A 20,254-nucleotide genomic window follows, 5' to 3' on the forward strand; every position below is an offset into this window, starting at 1 on the left:
AAATTACTGATCTTTTATTTGGTACGATTTCTGCCACATTTCTATACTCTGGTTATAACATTGATAATACAATACAATTACATTTAGGTTGCGCCTTTCACATCAGGAGGATGTCCCAGTCAAATGTCGGACAGTCAGTGATTTGGACCTGAGTGGCAGGTGGGGAGGTGGGGGGGCGGTAATTGGGGTACAGTCGAAGAGGAGGGTCTTGAGATGTGTCCTGAAGGAGGCAAGGGAGAGAGGGAGCAAGACCAAGGGAATGTGGGTTGGAGTTCCAAAGGGTGGGGGCAGAGAGGCTGAAAGCCCGACCTCTATTGGTGGGCCGGGCCGGGTGGGGGACGTGGTGCGGAGGGAGCGGACAGGTTCATAAGGGATTAGCAGGTCACTGAGGTAGGGAGGGGCAAACATCTTCAGGGCAGGCAATAAACTCTAGAAATATTAAAACAGTACATTCCATCAGACCTATTCACAATTTAGAGAAATTGCAGAATATTACCTGTGGATGTTTATAATGTTTGCTCTTATAACACATGCACAAAAGAAAAAGGATTTATTACACTTGAATACTGCACCACAATTAAAAGTGAATGAAAAGTAAATTGCAAAAAGAAGTGTGTTGCTTCTGCCTCACAGTTCAGTCATATGCAGTAGGACCTTGAATGGCTGAGTATTTTATTGGTGGTGGAGGGGGTTTAAATGGTGGAGGTCCATCCCTAAATCAAAGAAAAACAAGATATTTATTACAACCACGTGGTTATTCACAATCAAAAGTACTTTTGTATAATACCTTGTAAACTCTTCAAAATATTTACCTACAATTTACCAAATAGAGACAAGGAAGTAATTTACTTGGTTAAAAAGTACTTCCAGCTTTTAAATATCTACATTGAATCCTGTATCAGTGTATTCTCAGTTTTATTTTCTCTTTTATTGGATACTTTGTCCCTTTCCATATTTCTCTGTTTGTCATTTTGCCATCTAAGACTCTTGAAATGCTTGTTTTCACAGCTAAAGGAATTTTTATACAGTATAAATATTTTAAACAGATGCGGGTGCATTTTGTATTTTTCAGCATGATGAATATCCTTGTAAAGCCCTTAGGTTCCTGTCATTAATAGTTCCGAGTGCAGTATCACAATTCCATGCACTTTAGTTGCATATCTCAAAGCTTTTTAAAGATTTGTTCAGTGTGGACTAATGATTTGAGTGTAGCATGGATTTGATTCTAAGGCAAAATAGAGTTCATGAAGCAGAGAGGGATTTAAAATGACTTGGTAAGACAATTTGATTCACATTTTCTGCTCATTTTACCTGATGTAAAGAGAGGTACCATACACACACTGATTTCACCCTGAACTACCTGGTTAAACAATTCACTGACTGTTCACCTGAGAGTGACAAGCTGTGCAAAATTGTGATATGAAGATTTACATTTAATAGATAATTGAGCTTAATATTTATATCCATTCTACAACATACCATCAACATCAAAATCATTATCTTTTATTCATAGTACCATGCATATAAAAGTTATAAAGTTAAATTTGAAGTTACAGTACTATGCATTGAAGTGCTCTGAATCCTAAATAAAGTATGGATGGGAAAAGAGGAATCGGCCATTTTGCCCATCAAGTCCATTCCTTCTATGACTATGTATAATACGTTCTATTCTGAACCTCGCAAAGTTGTTCAGTGTCCTTCAAAGGGGTTCTCTACAAAGTTCCTCCCTGGCCTCAAAGATAAATCATTCATCACACCACTAAGAGGTATGGAGATGTAACTTGGAAAGATATTACACAATCACTAACTTTACAAATAAAAAACCTGTGAAGCCCTTTGAGGTGTCTTGACATGTTGTAAAGTGCTACATCAAACGCAAGAATTATTGTTATTGTAGATAGAATACAAGAAAAAAACCTGAGAAATGCTGAACATATACAGTGTGACAATCAACCACAATAACAACTTGTAATTTTGTGGTGCCCTTCACATGGGGTAACGTCTCGGAGTACTTAATAGTGGCAGAGCTTGACCCTTGTATCAGCATCTGAAGGACAGCATCAGGGAGGATCCTTCATTACAAGTCGTAACATTCCCCCAGGCTATGGATTTTGGACCTCTTTATGAAAACTCAATGTTCAGATATGTTGGCATCCCAGTGCCTTGGAAAGTCCTCCCGACATGAACAGCGCTTTACAAATGTAATTTTGCTGTTGTTGTGGTTGTTGTTTTCACACAATTTGTGTGGAAAACCTATGTGCAAAGCCTGCAGCATAACAGCAGTCTCGCATGTGGCATGACTGGTACACGTTAAAGATGAGACATCCTAGAAACATAACTCCCCCACCAAAATTCATTGAGCAGAGGTATCAGTAAATATTGTTTCAACAACAACTCTGATTTATATAACCACCTTCATGTAGAATAGCATCTTGGAACTCTTTACAGCGCAGTACTACACTTATCAAATGGGATACGAAGAGACCATTAAATTCAAGCCACACAAGCAGAAAAAACTCATTGTAAAAGAGACTGAGGACAGTGAATATTATTGCTGTGCATTATTATTGCACTGTAAATTATGTAGTTCAGTATCCCTCCTGTGTAAAATAAACCTTGCTGGGAACTACAAGTTTCCTGCTGCTGTGCAGCATCAGCATTAAAGCTGTTCTTACCATTACAGTATTTGGAATGTCTTGTTGTAGCCTCCCATGGGTCATGCCATTGGCTCCAAGTTGAAATTGTGCCTAAATCCTCTCCATTTTCAATGCTATGCTACATTACATGTGGAATACTTAATCTACGTGTCCACACATAAAATCAAATGCTTCACCATTAAATAATCCCAAATCGATGTTGTAAAATTGATGATGCCTCCACTTTCTTTGGGAGCCAGCAGCACTTTGATTAAAATGGCAAAGAAGCAGATAAAATGGTAACAAACTTTAAATTGTGTTTTTTTTGGAGTTTTGTTTTTAATTTCTTTGCCGTTCTGGACTGAGATTGTAATTTCTAAGGAACTATTCTTTGGGAGGACTGGGAGTTGTATCAGTGAACTGGGAGTTATATCAGTGACAACGGTATTGTGTTTTTTTTACCTCAAAAATATAGGTTCTGATGTGCTTTTTATTTCAACCAACATTTATCAATAACGTTTCTTTTAGCAGAATCATACCACTGTTCTTAGCTTGGGCTCCTCCAAAATCCTGTACTTGGTTAACTTCATAACTGCAATAAAAAATATTGCAAATGATGTGAAAGGGTCATTTTTTGACAGAAAAAAAACTAGATATAATCAGATATGTAATGATTCTGAGATGTGCAAATGACGAATTGTGGAGGAGTTTTATCTGAGTGATGTATTCATGCTTTGCACTTTTGAATGAATATTAATTTAGCTGAGACTTGATGCAATTCAAATTAATACTGCACTATAAGCCCAGTACCTCCTGTATAAGAATCAAGGATCTATATCAAACTACCGTAAATTGCAGACATTTAGCAATATGGCAATATTTAGCAATAATTAACAACATCCAAATAATTAAAAATAAGACAGTGTAAACCTCTACAAAACAATGTAGTACTTACATTTTCCTGCTTTGCCATCGTTTGATTAAGTACATTGCTAATGCTGTACACATTATTAGGATTACGATTATGGATACCACGATAGCCACTGAAACAGTTCCTTCGGATTCTGCATAATATACAGTAATAAGTTATATACAGTAACAAGTCAGATCAAAGGAAACAAACTAGATTTTCTTATCAAAATTCACAAATTATGGAAAATATGAATGTTTTCCATAGAAAGTTAGTTACATTAAAAATATTGTATAGAGCAAAGTGAACGCACTCAACTCTCCATCAGGAATGGGAATAATGTAATAAGGTAAATCAATTGCTAGGAGGGGTTGAGTTAGCACTGTACCATCAGGAATGGACAACCTTTCTTGGTCTCCTGATCTGTACTGTTGGAGTAGGGAGCAGAATTTATTTTTCCTGCTGCCAATCACTCTATGCCAGCGAAGGGCATAGTGCTGGGGATTCACTCCTAAGAGAATCTGTAGAACTTGGTTGGCTCACTGGTGTTATCTTTTTTATTGAGCTGGGTTGTTTGCAAGATTGAAGCATTGAAGAAATTGTAAGGGACCATTTCCCAGCAGAGGCTGAAAATGTAATGCTTTGCAGTAATTCTTTATACAAGCCAAGGTTACAAATCAGTGTCTTGCTGAGACCATCTTCTCAAGATATCCAGGCTCCAGCATGAATTGCTTTGTGAATGTGTGGTTTAAACCAGGTTCATGCTGAGACTGTTTTTGCAGTAATTCACTAAAAATTAGAAGGGTAGAATGGAGCAAAAAAAATTACAGGTACACTCATGATATTTTGGTGACAGCATAGCTCAATCGCTAAAATTTTTGCTTCTGAGTCAAAAGGTTGTGGGTCCAAGCTCCATCTTAAAAAAATGAGCCTTTATGCTAGGCTGATATTAATACAGTACTGGAAGAGTATTATATTGTTGGAGGTGCCTGAATATCTTAAACCAAGGTCCCATCTGCCTGCTTAGGTGGACATTAAAGATCCCATGCCACTACTTAAAAAGAGAAGGGAGTTCCACTGGTGTCCTGGGCAACAATTTCCCAGTTAAAATTGTAGTGCCTTGGAACGTCATCCTGATGTGAAAGGTCAATTTGTTGTTGTTGTTGTTGATCATGGCTGTTTGGGATATTTCTGCATACAAATTGCTTGTCATATTCACCTACAAAATGCGGATTACAGTAAATCCTGTGAAGAGCTTTGAGACATCCTCCAAATGTGAAAGATGTTACATCAAATGTAAGCATTATTATTATTACCAAGTCAATACAAAAATCTCCATAAAATACTTATGTGAAATCAAATGATCCTGCCCTGTACTGCACATTCCTTGTTTTTACTGTTGTCCCTATTGCAATTTGACCTCTGAAATTTTTTTTTGTGTACAATTAAGATGTGATAAGAGGTTACTCACCTTCTTCGCTCCCTAATTTGACGGTAGAGATTAGCTCACGACTAGTTGATGTTTGAGTAATCAAGTTTGACTGATCAGTAATTGTAGGTTCATTACTGATGGATGAATTAATGTTGATTGATGGTCCGTTGCTTGCCAAAGGTTGAATGGTGATGGATGTTGAATTTATAGTCAACGAGTCAGAGATGGTGGATGAAGCAGTGCCGATTGATGCCTCTGTGCTGACTGATAGCCCAATTCTAGGGGATGGTTGAATGGTTTCAGTTGCTTCAGTATGGTTAGATGGTTCAAAGGTAGTAAATGAATCTGTACCAGAAGATGGTCCGATACCGATAATGAAATTGCTGCTTGTATAAGATTCAGTGCCTGAAGGAAAAGTTATATTATAAAGAGATCTGTATAAAGACAAGTATGTTGTATATAATAACAGCATCAACAACATCTTGCATTTATATAGGACCCTATATGCAGGGTAGAGTCTCAGAGTGCTTGAAATACAAATAATACAAATGTAGCATATAATACAAATCACATACAAATACACTGTCAGAAACTTTGAGAAGCACTTTGAGATGGTCTCAATATTCGGGGTACTTTATTAAATGCAAGGATTATACAATAAAATACAATTTGCATTCATATGGCGTCTTTTACGGTGTATGGATATCTCAAACTGCTCAAAGGATTATTATACAACAGAGCCCCATTATAATGCAGTGTTTGGGATTCATAAGATCTCAACCATATCATAGAAAGTTCAAGTATGATATCTGCAACTGACTAGCACGCTCCCTTCACATTAGCTGGTTCCTGTGCAAAGAGAAAATATGGTGAATTTCCAGGTCATCAGGGCACTCCAACATCACTTCCTGTTTTCTGTGGCATGTGCAAAGTAATGAAGATTATTGACAGCAATCTAATGACCTGAAAACCATCCATTTTAGCATGAAAAAACTGTCAGAGCTCAGGTACAAGAGGCCTCCTATGCGCATGCACAGTGAATGGGGTTCCCCACCTTCCTCCCCAACATCACCACCCTCCTATCTTACCTCTCCCTCTGCTCCGATTGCCTCCTCATCCTAGCGACTTCAACCTTCACTTCACCCCCTCCTGTTCTGCCTCTGCTGACTTCTCCTCCCTTATCTCCTTCCTTAACCTTTCCCTCTACTTCCACTCCACCACCCACGTCCGAGGTCATCCCCTTGACTTGGTGATCGCTTACAGTCAAGCCTTACACTCTTGAACCTCACCACCATCGACAAAGCGATCTTGGACTATCACTTCATCTCCCTTAACTCCTCAATCCCTCTCCCCACCCAACCTACTTCCATCTCCTATCGCCCCTGGAAAAAACATCTCCCCACCCGTTCCCTCTCAGCTGTCTCAGAGTCTTCTGAACTCCTTCCCCGCTGGGCTTATTCCTGCAATGACCTATCCACCTCGGTCACTTTTCTTCACAGCTCCCTCTCTTCCACTCTCAATTCCCTTGCTCCCCTCACTTCCTGAACTGTCTCCTACTCACATAAGTCACCATGTGCACCAGCCACCTCCACTCATTCAAAGCACAGATGCGTGCTGCTGAACGCACCTGGCTTTGAATCGAACTTAATGTTTTATCGGCAGATCTGGCTGTCCATTATCAAATCCTAATGCTTGGCTCTCGCCACTGCTAAATCGTTGTTCTGCTTCAAGACAATGTTGGAGGACAAAGACAACTCCAGGCTCCTCTTCCCCATCACCAACCAGCTCCTCCACCCAGCATTTCACGCCTCGCCCATCCTCACCTCCAAAGCCAACTGTGAGGCGATGCTGGACTTGAGGGAATCCACTCAGCTGCCTTTGGCCTTCTGTCTACACACTCGCCATCTTCCCCTCTCACCCCAGACCCTACCCATCCCTCCCTCCACAACTTCAAACCTGTCTCCCACTCCTCTCTCACCACCACTATGACCTGCATGAAACCGACCAACTGCTCCCTTGACATCATCTCTCCTTACCTCCCAGCTCCACCTCCTTGCCCCTCTACTCGCAGACATCATAAACCTGTCCCTGTCCACTGGTACTGTTTCCAACCCATTAAAAATGGCCGTCATCACTCCTATCCTTAAAAAACCCTCCCTGGATCCATCATTACTCTCAAATTACCGCCCCATCTCCAAACTCCCTTTCCTCTCCAAGGTCCTGGAACGAGTTGCTGCTTCCCAGCTTTGCTCCTTCCTCTCCCGCCACTCCCTTCACAAATCCATCCAATCGGGTTTCCGTGCCACCCACAGCACAGAAACAGCCATGGTCAAAGTGACAAATGACATTCTGTCCATCTGACACCAGATCATCTGCCTCCTCATCCTCCTTGACCTCTCTGTTACCTTTGACACCATCGACCATTCTATTCTCATCCACCGCCTCTCCTCTCACTTCAGACTTCATGGCTCTGTCCTTGACTGGTTCAGATTGTACCTCTCACACTGCCTCCACTTTATCTCCACAAACGGTTGCTCCTCTACCCCCTGCACCTTCTTGTGCGGCATTTCCCAGGACTCTGTACTTGCTCCCCGCCTCTTCAATAGCTATATGCTCCCTCTTGGTGACATCATCTGAAAACATGGGGTCAACTTCCATATGTATGCGCATGACACCCAACTCTACCTCTCTGCCTCCACCGTTGACTCCAGGACCACTGATGTCCTGACAGAATATCTGTCAGACATCAAGTCCTGGATGAGAGCTAACTTTCTTCAGTTGAACATCAACAAGACCAAGGCCCTACTGTTTAGCTCCCTTCAGCATCTCCACACCTCAGGGGCTCATAGCATAACCATCCATGGATGCACACTCCATCTTACTAAGCCAGTACAGAACCTTGGCGTCTTGTTTGACCCTCAACTATCTTTTCTATCCCACAGCCCATGACCCACTCTGCCTTCCTCCACCTCCATAACATTGCTCGGCTCTGCACTGTCTAACACCGTAGGCCGCCGAAACCTTCATACACACATTCATCACATCGAGGCTTGACTATGAAACTCATTGCTTGTCGGCCTCCCCAACTCCTCCCTCCAAAGGCCTCAGATCATCCAGAACTCTGCAGCCCGGTTTCTCTCCTGCACTAGGCTGAGTGATCCTATCACCCCCATCCTCGCCCGACTCCACTGGCTTCCCATCACATAGAGGAAACAGTTCAAAATCCTGTTCCTCACCTTCAAAGCACTCCATGGTCTTGCTCTCCCCTACCTCTGCGACCTCCTAACACCCTACCATCCTGCTGGCTCCCTCCGCTCAGCAGGCTCAGGTCTGCTTCACATCCCCCACCTCGCCCGTCTCACCATTGGAGGGCGGGCCTTCTAGCATTCTGCCCCCACCCTCTGGAACTCCATCCTGCAGTCCCTCCACCTCGCCCCTTTCCTTGCCTCCTTCAAGACCCATCTCCAGATCCTCTTCTTCCACTGTGCTTTCGATCACTCTGCTTTCCTCCTTGCCTTCCCCATCCCGACCCCCAGCTCAGGTCCAAAACTCTGAACTTTGAGCGCTTTGGGATGTGAAAGGCGCTATACAAATGTAGTGTTGTTATTGTTGTCCACAGTATAATCCATTATACATAAAAACACGCTATAGTGAAGTGCATTAAAATGGGCTGAAGTGTAATCAAAATTCAAAACTACTATATGAAGTGTATTGGGGTTAAAATAGACTCTTCTGTTCCTCACAAAGAATAAGAACTAAACACCATGTCTAACCCTTTGATAATCTACTAAGCCTCTAGTCTCTATGTGTTCGCATAGAAAAGAATTTGCACTCATAGTTTTTAAAACTTGATTGAAATGCAGTGCAAATAGTATTTCTTTGAATCTATTAGAAACAAAAACAATGGAACTCTGAAGTATGTAGATAGTTCAAGAATGAAAATGCTGAGCTAATTTCCTTTTTCTGCATGTTTCTGCAGAACTGTTATGAATTATGTGAATAAAATAACGATTTGAATTATACACAAGGACAACACCAAGCAGGGAAGAGTACTGAAACTGAAGGCAGAATTTAAAAATAGGCTACACTTGGATAGAATAGATTTGTTGTATTTTACATTTAATTTTCCTTTCCTCTCCTGCAGGCACTGACTTGTGTTAGGTTACAATTCCATAGAGTCAGGGTCAGTGGCTCAAAGATTTACCCAGTTTTGGTTGTAGGTTCATTTATTTTTGTAATTTAAGAACATGCAGAATTGTGGACAATTCTCAGATTCAGTCTTAAATTGGACAGCGTTTCTTCCCAGTTCTCCAAAATAACCAGCACCTGATTAAGACTGAATTGAATTTTTCACAAATCTGTGCAAATTTAAATTATATGACAGCATGATTTTATGGGGTCTTACGAGGTAGGACTTGGTGATTTTGCTGTTGTATCATCTAAGTGACTAATCTTCACTGTTAAGTTTTCATTTCTGCAAACATACCTTTATTTCCAAGGGGATTTCAATGAGAGCACAAAAGTATTCTTTCTGAGCTGGAAATGACAGGTCAAGAGCAGCTCAATCGCTTCCTTCCCCACCTCCAAATTTGAAATCACCTACTCTACAGCCCAGTTTCTGAGATCTATCTCTGGCACTTCTATTTCTGCAACTGCAGCTTCCAGTTCGAGTCAAGAAAGGTGAACAAAGGGCACAGCAGTCAGTGAGAGGTGACATCCCCACTCATCACTCACTTCAGCATTGGAATTCTAAAGAATGATGGTCCTGAGCACTGCTGTCCAGTTACACTGTGTCTCCTCGCAACTAAACAGGTTCAAAGGCAGAATACAGAAGAGCCAAACTACTATTATTGTGACCCTAAGTATTTAAGTACAAGATATAGCTCTTCATCTCACATGTATTTTTAATCTGGACAGGTAGAAGAAGGCGGTCCTTGTCGGGCACCAGATGTGGAGAAGGAAGGACTGCTGGGGGTCGAACTAGATGCCTAGATTGCACACTGGTCCAGTGAGTGTGAGGGAAAGCCCAGGGAGGTTGTGGAGTTCAGATCCGCAGGAATGAAAATGTTGATGGGAGCCAAGGAGTTGGCTTCCATCTTGTCCATATTCAGCTGCAGGAAGTTTACACTCATCCAGGTCCTGATGTCTACCAGAGAAGCTGATAGAACATCGCCGGATCTGGAATTGGTACTGGAGGAGGCAAAGTAGATTTGTGTGTCATCTGCATACATGTGGAAGCTTACCCTGTGTCTGCAGATGACATCACCCAGAGGGAACATATAGATAAGGAAAAGAAGAGGGCCAAGGATGCAGCCCTGGGGTACCCCGCAGGTGACTGGGTGGGGGAGGGAGGAGAAACCATGTGCCGAGATGAAATGGAGGCAGTTGGTTAAGTAGGACTTGAACCAGGTGAGTGCAGTCCTGCTAAGATGGATGAGGGAGGAGAAGCGGTGGATGAGGATGGCGTGATCCACTGTGCCAAAAGCGGCAGAGAACTCCAGTAGGACGAGAAGGCAGAGGAAGCCCTGTCACAGATAGAGAGGACATTGTTTGTGACAAGCACTGTCTCTGTGCTGTGGGCAGGTCCAAAACCAGAATGCTGGGCTCGAGGAGGGAGTGGAGGGAGAGGTGTGACCGAAGTTGACTTGCAACAATGCGTTCCAGGACTTTGGCAAGGAAGGGTAGGTTGGAAATGGGAGAGATGGAACAGAGCCTGAGGAGACTGGTTGACCGTGTCGGTCAGCAGAGGGGAGAGAAGGGGGAATTGAGTGACAGGGAAGGGGTCGAGGCAATAGATGGTGAACTTCATCTGGGTAATTGTGGTTGAGAGAGAGGAGGGAGAAATGGGGGCAAAAGAGTGTAAGGAGTGGGAGTGGCAGAATCCGTGGCTGAGGGAGACGGTGGTGTAAATAGCCTGGGTGGGGTGGAAGGGTACATGGGGGTGGGTGTAGGATGAAGTTTTCAATCTTTGAGGTGAAGAAGTCTAGGACCTCTTTGACTTGGCGTTTGAGTGAGGATAGAGGGAACTGGAGGGTGTGCACAGAGGAGGTGAAATACGGTGGAAAACAGTGTCTTTGGATTGTTGCTTGCCTCCAGGATGACTTTGAAGCAAATGTCAGTTTTGGCTGTGAAAGAGAGAGTTGGTAGGTGTGGAGGCGCTCCAGCTACAGCTGGGAGTGAATAGTGAGGCTGGATTTCTGCCATCTGTGCTCGAGCATCCAGGTTTGTATTTTGAGTGAATGGAGATGACTGTTATACCAGGGGGAGCGGGTGGGTTTGGAACAACCCTGGATTTCAGGGGAGCCAGGTAATTGAAGGTGGTGTAGAGACAGTCATTCGGCAGCTTGATAGCTCCATCAGGATCGCTGTGGGTGGAAGACCAGAGGGAGAGGAGGTCCGAGGAAGAGAGGGCAATTGTGAGGGACTCAGGGGGAAGCTTTATCCAGGGGCAGAAAAAAATGGTGGAGGGCTTGGAAAAGGGGAGGGGCTGTGCGAGGAGAGGGAGATGAGGAAGTGGTCTGAGATGGTCTTGTCGGTGATAGACAGGTCAGAAATGTCAAGGCTGTGTGTGATGACAAGGTCAAGAGAGTGGCCACAGTTGTGAGTCAGCGAGTCGATGTGGAGGGTGAGATTTAGGGAGGAAAGGAGGGCAGTGAAGTAAACTAGGAGGATTTTGAGGGAGAAAGAAGAGAGATAGTAGAGGGTGAGGTGCTCAAAGGAGGATAAACAGCTAGAGGAATAGAGAGATAGACCAAGGGAAGCTTGGAAAATGAGGGCCACTCCGCCGCCACAATGATTGGGGCCAGGGTATGGTGAAAAGTGTAGCCAGGAGGGGAGGCTTCAATGAGGGGGGCAGGGTCACCATGAGAGAGCCAGGTTTCTGTAAACCCAAGAATATCAAATGTACTTATCCAGGATGAGATCATGGACAGTAAGGGCTTTAATGGAGAGGGAGTGGTGGAGGAGAGAAGATAACCAAAGATACATGGTTATGAGGGTATCACACCTTACCTTTGCTAGACGCTGCAGGAAACAATGTTTCTGAGGTCACTTTAGTGGGTGGCGTGTAATTATCTGTAAAGTACAAAGCAGGTTATTGAAATGGTACTTATAGAAGTTTAAAAAGCACTTGTAAGGAAAATGACAAGGCAAATGGTATCTTGTACCAAAAAATGCTGCTACCTGTAAAGTACATCTTTTCCAGTAAAGCATGTGAACATTACCTAACTTGCAGGGATTTGGCTTCAATAAGATCTCGGATTGAAGCAGAGTTTATGAAAGTTGATATGACCCACATGGCCTTCTCTGGACTAGATGTTCTATCCTGAGGTGTTTCTTGGGTGTAAGTGCTGGTTATGCTGCTATTTTCCTGTTGGGTGCTTTAAATACCCACCAGCTGCCTTACAAGCGACTTATTTGTTATTTTTTTGACAAATAAGCATGTGGCTACATTGAATAGTGAAGTATGTTCAATGGCCATGGAATATAATTTCTTTGTATTTATGATGTAAACTTTATATGAAAAATATCGCATTTGCCATTTGCAATACAACCTGGATTTCAAATCACAAAATAAACTCCCTGGAGACTGCAAATGTTGTGAATCAGTTGGCTTCAAAGGAATCTTTACAATGAAAAGACTGAGTGTACAGATTGTGCTACCTTCCTAAACCACACCACTTACTCTAGGAATGTGACCACATCACTCTAACCCCCAGATCTAACCGTGCCATGCTACCATACCCTGACCAAATGCATTCTTAATTAAAGAATATCCATGCTCTTTACAACTACAAAATTATACGGTTAAGCACATGGACAAACCTCAGCCAGAGACTTCCATTTAGCAGACAGCTCCAAGCACTTGAAACAATAACTCAGACTATTCAATAGCTTAGTGTTTAGAAATCAATCTGAATTCAGCTCCACCAATACTACATAATTCATAAAATATAATCCTTACATTTGGGTATAAGGTCTTTCATATTGGAAGGAAGTCCTAAGAGTTTCGCATGATATACTGTAAAGTGCAGTGATTGAGTGTTTTGTGGGCAAAAGTGGCAGCCAATTTGCACAGAGCAATAAGAACATAAGAAATGTTAGATGAAAAAAGACCAACGTGCATATAGTTCACCTTCCAGCTGAGTGGCAGTCGCATGCACAACTGTCTTGAACTACCTATGTACTATATCCCATAATGTTATTTCCTAAAAGAAAACTATTTAATCTGTGTTTGAAAGAATTGACACTTCCTGGTTCAACCATATTCATGGGGAGCCTGTTCCACAGGTTCACTATTTGTTCACTGAAAGAGTGTTTGGGTAGATTTGTTCTGAATTTACCCCGCTTCAATCGCATGTTGTGTCCTCTGATTTACTGTTCTGGACAAGTTGAAACAGCCCGTCATGATCTATATTGTCTAGCCCCTTTAGAATTTTAAAGACCGCTATCATGTCGCCTCTCAATCTTCTCTTTCCAGTGTGAACGTGCCCAATTTACTTAGTCGTTCCTCATGGTCCAGTCCTTCCATTCCTGCAATCATTTTGGTTGCTCTCCTTTGTATCTTCTTGATTTCACCAATATCCTTTTTGTACTGGGGCGACCAGAACTGTACAAAGTACTCTAAGTATTGTCTCACCAATGATTTATACAGTGGGAGGATTGCCCCACTATTTCGGCTTGCTATTGATCTTTTGATATATCCCAACATCTGGTTTGCTTTACTCACCTCCACAGAGCATTGTTGGGAGAGCTTCAATTTATAGTCAAGCAGGACCATTTCATTTTCCAATCAAGACCCAGGTCCTTTTCATTTTCTATACATACTATTTTCCTTCTATTCAAATAATGGTCCCTTCCAGGATTTTGTGTCTCCATGTGAAGTACTTTACATTTCTCCACATTGAATTTCATTGGTAGTGATATGAATAGTGTCGCAACTTTTCTCTGAGACATACTTGAATTCTTTTTTCAGATCAGATAAGTTACCCATCTCCTCCTTGGTAAAGACTGACACAAAACAAATGTTTAGCACTATTGCAACTTGTGCAGCATTATTTGACCCTATTCCATTGCTTGTTTTTCTTTTACTCTTAATGTGACTAAAAAACGTTTTGTTATTATCCTTCACATGTTGTGAATGATTGTACAGTGGTCACATTCTTGGAGTAAGTGGTGTGGTTTATGGAGACAGCACTATCGGTATACTACAGAAGATAAATTTGATTAATTTCAATGTACATTTTACTGCAGCATTGAAGATGTCAGAGATTCTGACCATAAATGTCTCCTGTACCAAACCCTATACAAGTATCGCTGGTCTAGTGAGGGAGACCACCGAATGGTGCGGCACAAAGCCATGCATACATGGGCCATAGGTATTATTCCCCTCTGGATTAGCTGATCTCACCATGGAGTCAGTGAAGGGCCTATAGTTGGCCTTATTGTCCTAGGATAGAGATGGGGAAACCCTTTTCTGCTCATTGTTATCCAGTAGTTTCTGCTAAAAATGCACCGGTGGATGCCCATTGAACTGTCTACCAACAAAATTTCACAGTCTTTAGGATAAGAGGAGGGAGAAGAAAAATCTATGACATCAAAACATAAACTATTTGAAGTAACACAATTGGGTCTAAGGTACATCATTGAAACTGTGCTTCAGTTTGATTTCCAAAATTTTAAAACTGTAACTTATGTGGTTCCAAGCAAAATGAATTTTAATATTAACTAAATATAAATTAAATGTGGATTATTGTTTCTCGATTTCAAAACACATCTTTATGTTATCGTAAATCTCACCTTTAAATGTAACAACAATGTTACCATGGCTGCTTAGGTTTGTCCCTGGAATATTTACACTACAAGTGTAAATTCCAGCAGTTTCCTCCGTTACATTTTTCATTGTCAGCAAATCTGAACTTGACACTGTCCTATTGTCCTTCAAAAGAATGAAAGTATTTATATTAGAACTGATCCAATTTGCAATGAAGTGCTTTGAGATGCCCTCCCAATGTGAAAGGTGCTAATAACAGTAAATTCAGTAATAACATTAAATTATTATCATTTTATGATTATTAATAATAATTATTCAGTTTATGCACAATCCAGGTGCAAGCAAGGTTGTAACTACCATAAATATCCACCAGGGTGTGCCAACACTGAGCCAAAACACTGAATCCTCTCAGTCTGCTTCAGCTCATTGCATACTTTTTCCAAAAGAGCAGAGTTTGCAGTTTTCAATGAAACACAAATCGATAATTGAAACATACTTTGTACCTTGCACCTTTGACCTTGTACTGTAGATTTAGCTGTTCTGATTCGTGTTCACATTCACAGGAGGTAAACACAGTCAAAATGGGTCAAACCAACCCGAAAATCTGTCTGGTTTGACCCACTCTTACTTTATTGACCACCACTGAATTGGTTCTTTCCCACCATTCAGTGCTGAATGCAACTTTCTTTCATGTAACTGATTTGAGTGATACATAGGGATTTTTTAAAATGCCACGATTATCTTTTGTCATATTATTGTTGCGGGAATTTGCTGGGATTATAAAATGAATCGGAAATGTCGATCACAGCCAATCTCTTGCCGGAGGCCAGAAGCTTGCATGGTGTGTAATCTGATTTTGGAAATTAAATCGACATCCATGCGAAGCTCTGACAGGTCAGCATGACAGGTTCACACATGTCCAGTAGTCAACACTTTCCAAAAGCCAATCCTTCTGAAAATCACTGCAGTGTGCTATTTTATGCATTTTCAATGAAGTATGGTCAAATAAAAAGAGAAAATACTGGAAAATACACAACGTGGCACTTGGTATCTACAGCATATTGCATGTCAGCATTCATCAGAACTAATGTAGTGAATCGCTGAAACTTTATGTGTCTTTCCCTTTCAGAGGTTGATGAGTCTGTTGTGCTTTCACTGCTTTCTTTCAGATTAGCACTATTCAGCATTTTTTTTCTCAGAGGTAAAATAAAGATGCATAAAGTGCACTGCCATCGGTTACTGCTCTATGGAAGCTCTCAGTGATACTCAATGATGGATTTCCTATTATAAAGATAAGGAGGAAACATCTCTTATTCTTAGGCTGAGTCTATGGATAGAATAGAATAATCTGATCATACTTAACCACATAAAAAATAGCTACACAAAATGTTGCTATCATTTCTCCTCCCTTAATTATCCCTAGTGATTACTTCTTAAAGCTCTTCTTGGCATTAAAATCCAGCACCAATTGCTCAAAGAGAGCTTGAGTCCCATCTGGGATTGAGTTTTGACATTTAACCATCGTGGTCTTCCACTGTACAGTGGTTATTGTTATAATGGTGCCAAAAGATCTATTTTCATTCAGTTTGGCAGAAATGTAGGAGCCTTCAAGTTATTTCTGCTTATTTTCAGTTTTTCATTTTCATTTTACTCCCCAAGCCCTCCCCCCCAACTATAACTGGCAATACTGCAACTCCCTACACAGCAATTGTGTCTCCAGCTGACATGTGACAGAATGCTAACAACAGGCATAAACCATGGAGGCTATGACTAATATTCCCCCTTCTCACAGATGCACTTGTACATGTCCATCCATGCATTTGTAGAGAGGATTCATGGGGACCAGGAGAAAATAACAAGGGGTGGAAAATAGGAGAAGTGCCCAGTTACTGTTAGCCCTCTGTAAGGTTGAATCCAAATACATGTCAAGAAACAAAGGTCTGCAATGAGTTTCCTTGTGGTTTTAGAATCTCAGATACATTTGGAGCAGATGCTGGATTCCTGATTATCATTAGATTAGTTACGCCAGGTATTCTCGATGAGTTTTTTTGCCCTATTTAATTAAAGAATGTCCCAAGCATTGATTTGGCACAGACTGATTGTTTCAAAATATTTAATGAAAACAGCTCGAACTCAAGCAGGGGAGACATCAGCTGTATCATGCGCTGCTCTCCGGTGCCTCCTGTCTATTAATATCTATTAATAAAGTGACATTAATTTTAAATGAAAGTATTTGTGGTGCGTGAAATACTCATTGTGCAATTTTTTCCCCATTTACTGTAAATTGGCATAAAGTGTATGGATTTTAGTTGAGTAAATGTAATCTGCGCTGTGAGTGCACAGTGAGCAACACCGCCCACGACCATAGCATTAGATCAGCTAGTTTCCTCCTTCCATCTGGGCTTGGAGTGACTACACTGACTGTGAGGCTTCACTGCTCAGTTCTGTTGACCCTAAAACAGAGCAGAATGTGTTGCCTTTGAGAGCTTTGTAATGGCTGTAGTTTAATACTATTCATACCTTATAATTCAGTAACTTTCACTGAGGTGTTGTAAATCGCAGCAATAGAAACAGCTATAACAGTATATTAATAAAAGAAGGAAGGCTCTGAACTGTCTGACACTGAGCTGCTTGTTACACTTCCCATCATTATATTTTGTATCATTAGTGTCTGAACAAGCACTTGGACTCTCCTCCGTAAATCACCTTTTGAACTTTTCTTAAAAATAGATGATCAAAAATGGACTTTTAAAGAATTTGAGATTCTGCACGTGATACACATTCTGTCACCCCAGAGTGCCATACCCCATGGCACTGCCTCAAACCGTTTGATGCCTCCATTATAATAAACATTTGTATAATCCATTAATCATTATCTCTAAGAATTTCGCCCTCTATATCTGGAATCATGGATGTTTTAGTTATTTACCTCTTGACATGCACTTATATAGCATCTTTCACTTAGAATGAATGTTACCAAGTACTTCACAAGGACAATCGGGAGAGAGAATGAGGGAAAATTTGGGACTATTCACTGAAGCACAGTCAAAAATATAGGATTTTAATGGTTTTTTGAAGGCAGGAAGAAAGGTGCACATTTAAGGGATTTTGGGAGAGACGTGGTTGCTGTAGGTGCCTCCTCATTGGCTTATCACAGCTCTGCTAGAATTAATGATATGTAAGGATGCCAGCATTTAATTAAAGATATTTAATATGTTGATAAGGAAATTATTAATGAAGTGTTAAAAATAAAGCTCTCATAATAAGCTCTCCCTCCTAGGAGTACTCATTTCAAACTATACCCAATGCTGCTGTCATAACCACAGTATCACTCTTAAACCAAGAATGTGCTGAGTAGAAATTATTGATCTGAAATTCTGCCAGGTTGTAGTCTATAAGACTATTTTGCAGAATTGTGGAAAATCTTTCAGCTCAGTCTTAATTTGAAAGTCATTTCTTATTAGGAACTCTGGAAACCCGGATTCCAAATTAACACTAAATTTAAGAATTCTCCACAATCCTACACAGTCTGAAATGTTAAGACAAAACTTGACTGAGATAAGGTAGAATCTTCACCTTTATGTGTACTGATTATTTTTTACTCAGCATTTTTTTAGGTGATGTTGTGTGATCTTGTGTTACATTGGTAAGAATTTCCAACTATTAAAGATACTAAACTAATAACAACAGAGAAACACATTATGTGGAATATGTAGGAAACTGATCCTCTCTCGTTTGCTGAGCCTGCATAAATCCCTTGTCTTCCAGGCTCAAGCAATTCTCCCCTTATGTGCAATTGAAACAGGATTTTCCTCATAATTTAATGACAAGCAGAGAGTAACCAAGCTGATTTGCCTTGACGTCTTTTTGCTGTTAAGCAGTAAGGATAAAATATGTTACCGAGGACTCATAATCTCTGCAAGTAGCCTGCATCCAATTATTAGTTAATGCAAGATTTAAAAGAAATTGATTAAAAGCAACAAATCTTGAATCACTTCAGAAGTCAAGTCACAGTTGATTTTTATTCAAGGAGGAAAATGTTACAGATATATGGCATCAGAATTACACAATGGGTCGAATGGCCTTCTTCTATGCTGTAAAAAAATTCTAATTGTAGAATCATAAAACACTTGCAGCACAGAAGGAGGACATTCAACCCTGCTGGTTCCAGCTCATCCACTGTTGCTGTCCACTCTAATCCCTTTTCTATTTCCATACCCTTTCAAATTATATCTGCTCAAACAAGAATTATTCCAGCATCACATGGTTTTGTGATAATGTGTGATTATAAATAAGACCAATATGACTCCTACTTGTTCTGAATATCGTGTATTTGGTGAGGACAGAAGAACGGGTTTGTTATTACAATGTTATCTGTCAGTGCATCCACGAAATAAGCATCAAAAAATCCCTTTTCAAGCCTAGACTTGTTTGATCTAGCACCTAGCATCTTATCATGCTGAAATATCTCACAGCACTTTCTGCAATGAGGTTCCTCGAAGAGAATTGATTGTAGCTATGTAAACAGATGTGGCAACTAATCTGTGCCAGCATTGCCACTAAAACAAAAAATAAATAAATACCACAATAACAACAATGTTACATTTAGATAGTGCCTTTCACAACCCAAAGTTCTTTAAATGCCCAAATAAAGTTGGGGAAGATGATGAATTCAGAAGATGGAGAGATAGTGGCCAGGATAGTGGAACGACACAGCAACCCACTTATAAGGCAGGTTTGCTTATAAATCGAGTGTCCTGTGGACCTGTTGTTGGCTTTGGCACACAAATCAGCTGGCGTCTGTAAAATGGCCAAGCTCCTGGATGTCATTTACAGTGTGTAGCAAATACACATTATGTGCAGGAAGCACTGCTGATTTCACTTCACAAAGGAAAACCACTGATAACCTAGCAGTTGGTCATTTTTTTGTTACAATTCAGGGCCTGCTAAGACATTGAACTCAGATAACCACATTATAATGGAGTTGTCATGTATCTGCTATTCTTCCAAATTGTTTGTACTATTGATTTTATTACCTTTGTCCATTTGTATTGCAAAGTCGCTGAACTGTTGCTATGGCACAAAACATTCAAATCGCTTCCAGCAAACACCTCATATTGATCATATGGAGTAAATTCAATGCTGCCTAGATCTGTTTGGAAAAATAGAAAACGAAAATCAGTTAAAGGAATGTAACTATTGTGCATAGGAAACATGATATACAGTGGCTATTTACAGGGAATAAAAGATTAAATCACAACAGACAATAAGTTTTATTGAAATAACACCATAGGATTGTTAAACAGCTACCACGGTAAGCACATTAGACCTTAGCTTGATGTCTCATCCAATGTCTAGCACATCCATCAATGCAACACTTTCTCAGTATCATACTGGAATGCTATCCTGGTTTGAGACTGCAAAATTTGAAAATGGTGAATTTACAAATCCCAAATTAGTATTGTCTAAAAAAAATTCTAAATCTTTTTCCTACAATGCTGTGT

General features: G+C 40.7%; 1 protein-coding gene across 2 annotated transcripts in view; it reads right to left on the reverse strand.

Annotated features, from left to right (window-relative positions):
• Nucleotides 1-352: 352 nt before the first annotated feature.
• Nucleotides 353-20,254, reverse strand: part of LOC103190021 (T-cell surface protein tactile) — a 48,617-nt gene continuing 28,715 nt past the window's right edge. The window contains exons 8-14 of one of the 2 annotated variants that reach the window (XM_007910626.1): nt 19,787-19,902; nt 14,777-14,915; nt 11,990-12,052; nt 5,018-5,383; nt 3,592-3,700; nt 3,176-3,228; nt 353-713 (exon numbers count right to left, since the gene is read on the reverse strand). In XM_007910626.1, the coding sequence (XP_007908817.1) occupies nt 673-713; nt 3,176-3,228; nt 3,592-3,700; nt 5,018-5,383; nt 11,990-12,052; nt 14,777-14,915; nt 19,787-19,902 (887 nt within the window). In that variant the 3' untranslated portion in view covers nt 353-672. The remainder of the gene's footprint in view (nt 714-3,175; nt 3,229-3,591; nt 3,701-5,017; nt 5,384-11,989; nt 12,053-14,776; nt 14,916-19,786; nt 19,903-20,254) is intronic. The other variant, XM_007910627.1, reaches the window with a different exon arrangement.

The sequence above is a fragment of the Callorhinchus milii genome, unplaced genomic scaffold, assembly GCF_018977255.1.
Source record: "Callorhinchus milii isolate IMCB2004 unplaced genomic scaffold, IMCB_Cmil_1.0 Scaffold4, whole genome shotgun sequence".
NCBI classification, from domain to species: domain Eukaryota; kingdom Metazoa; phylum Chordata; class Chondrichthyes; order Chimaeriformes; family Callorhinchidae; genus Callorhinchus; species Callorhinchus milii.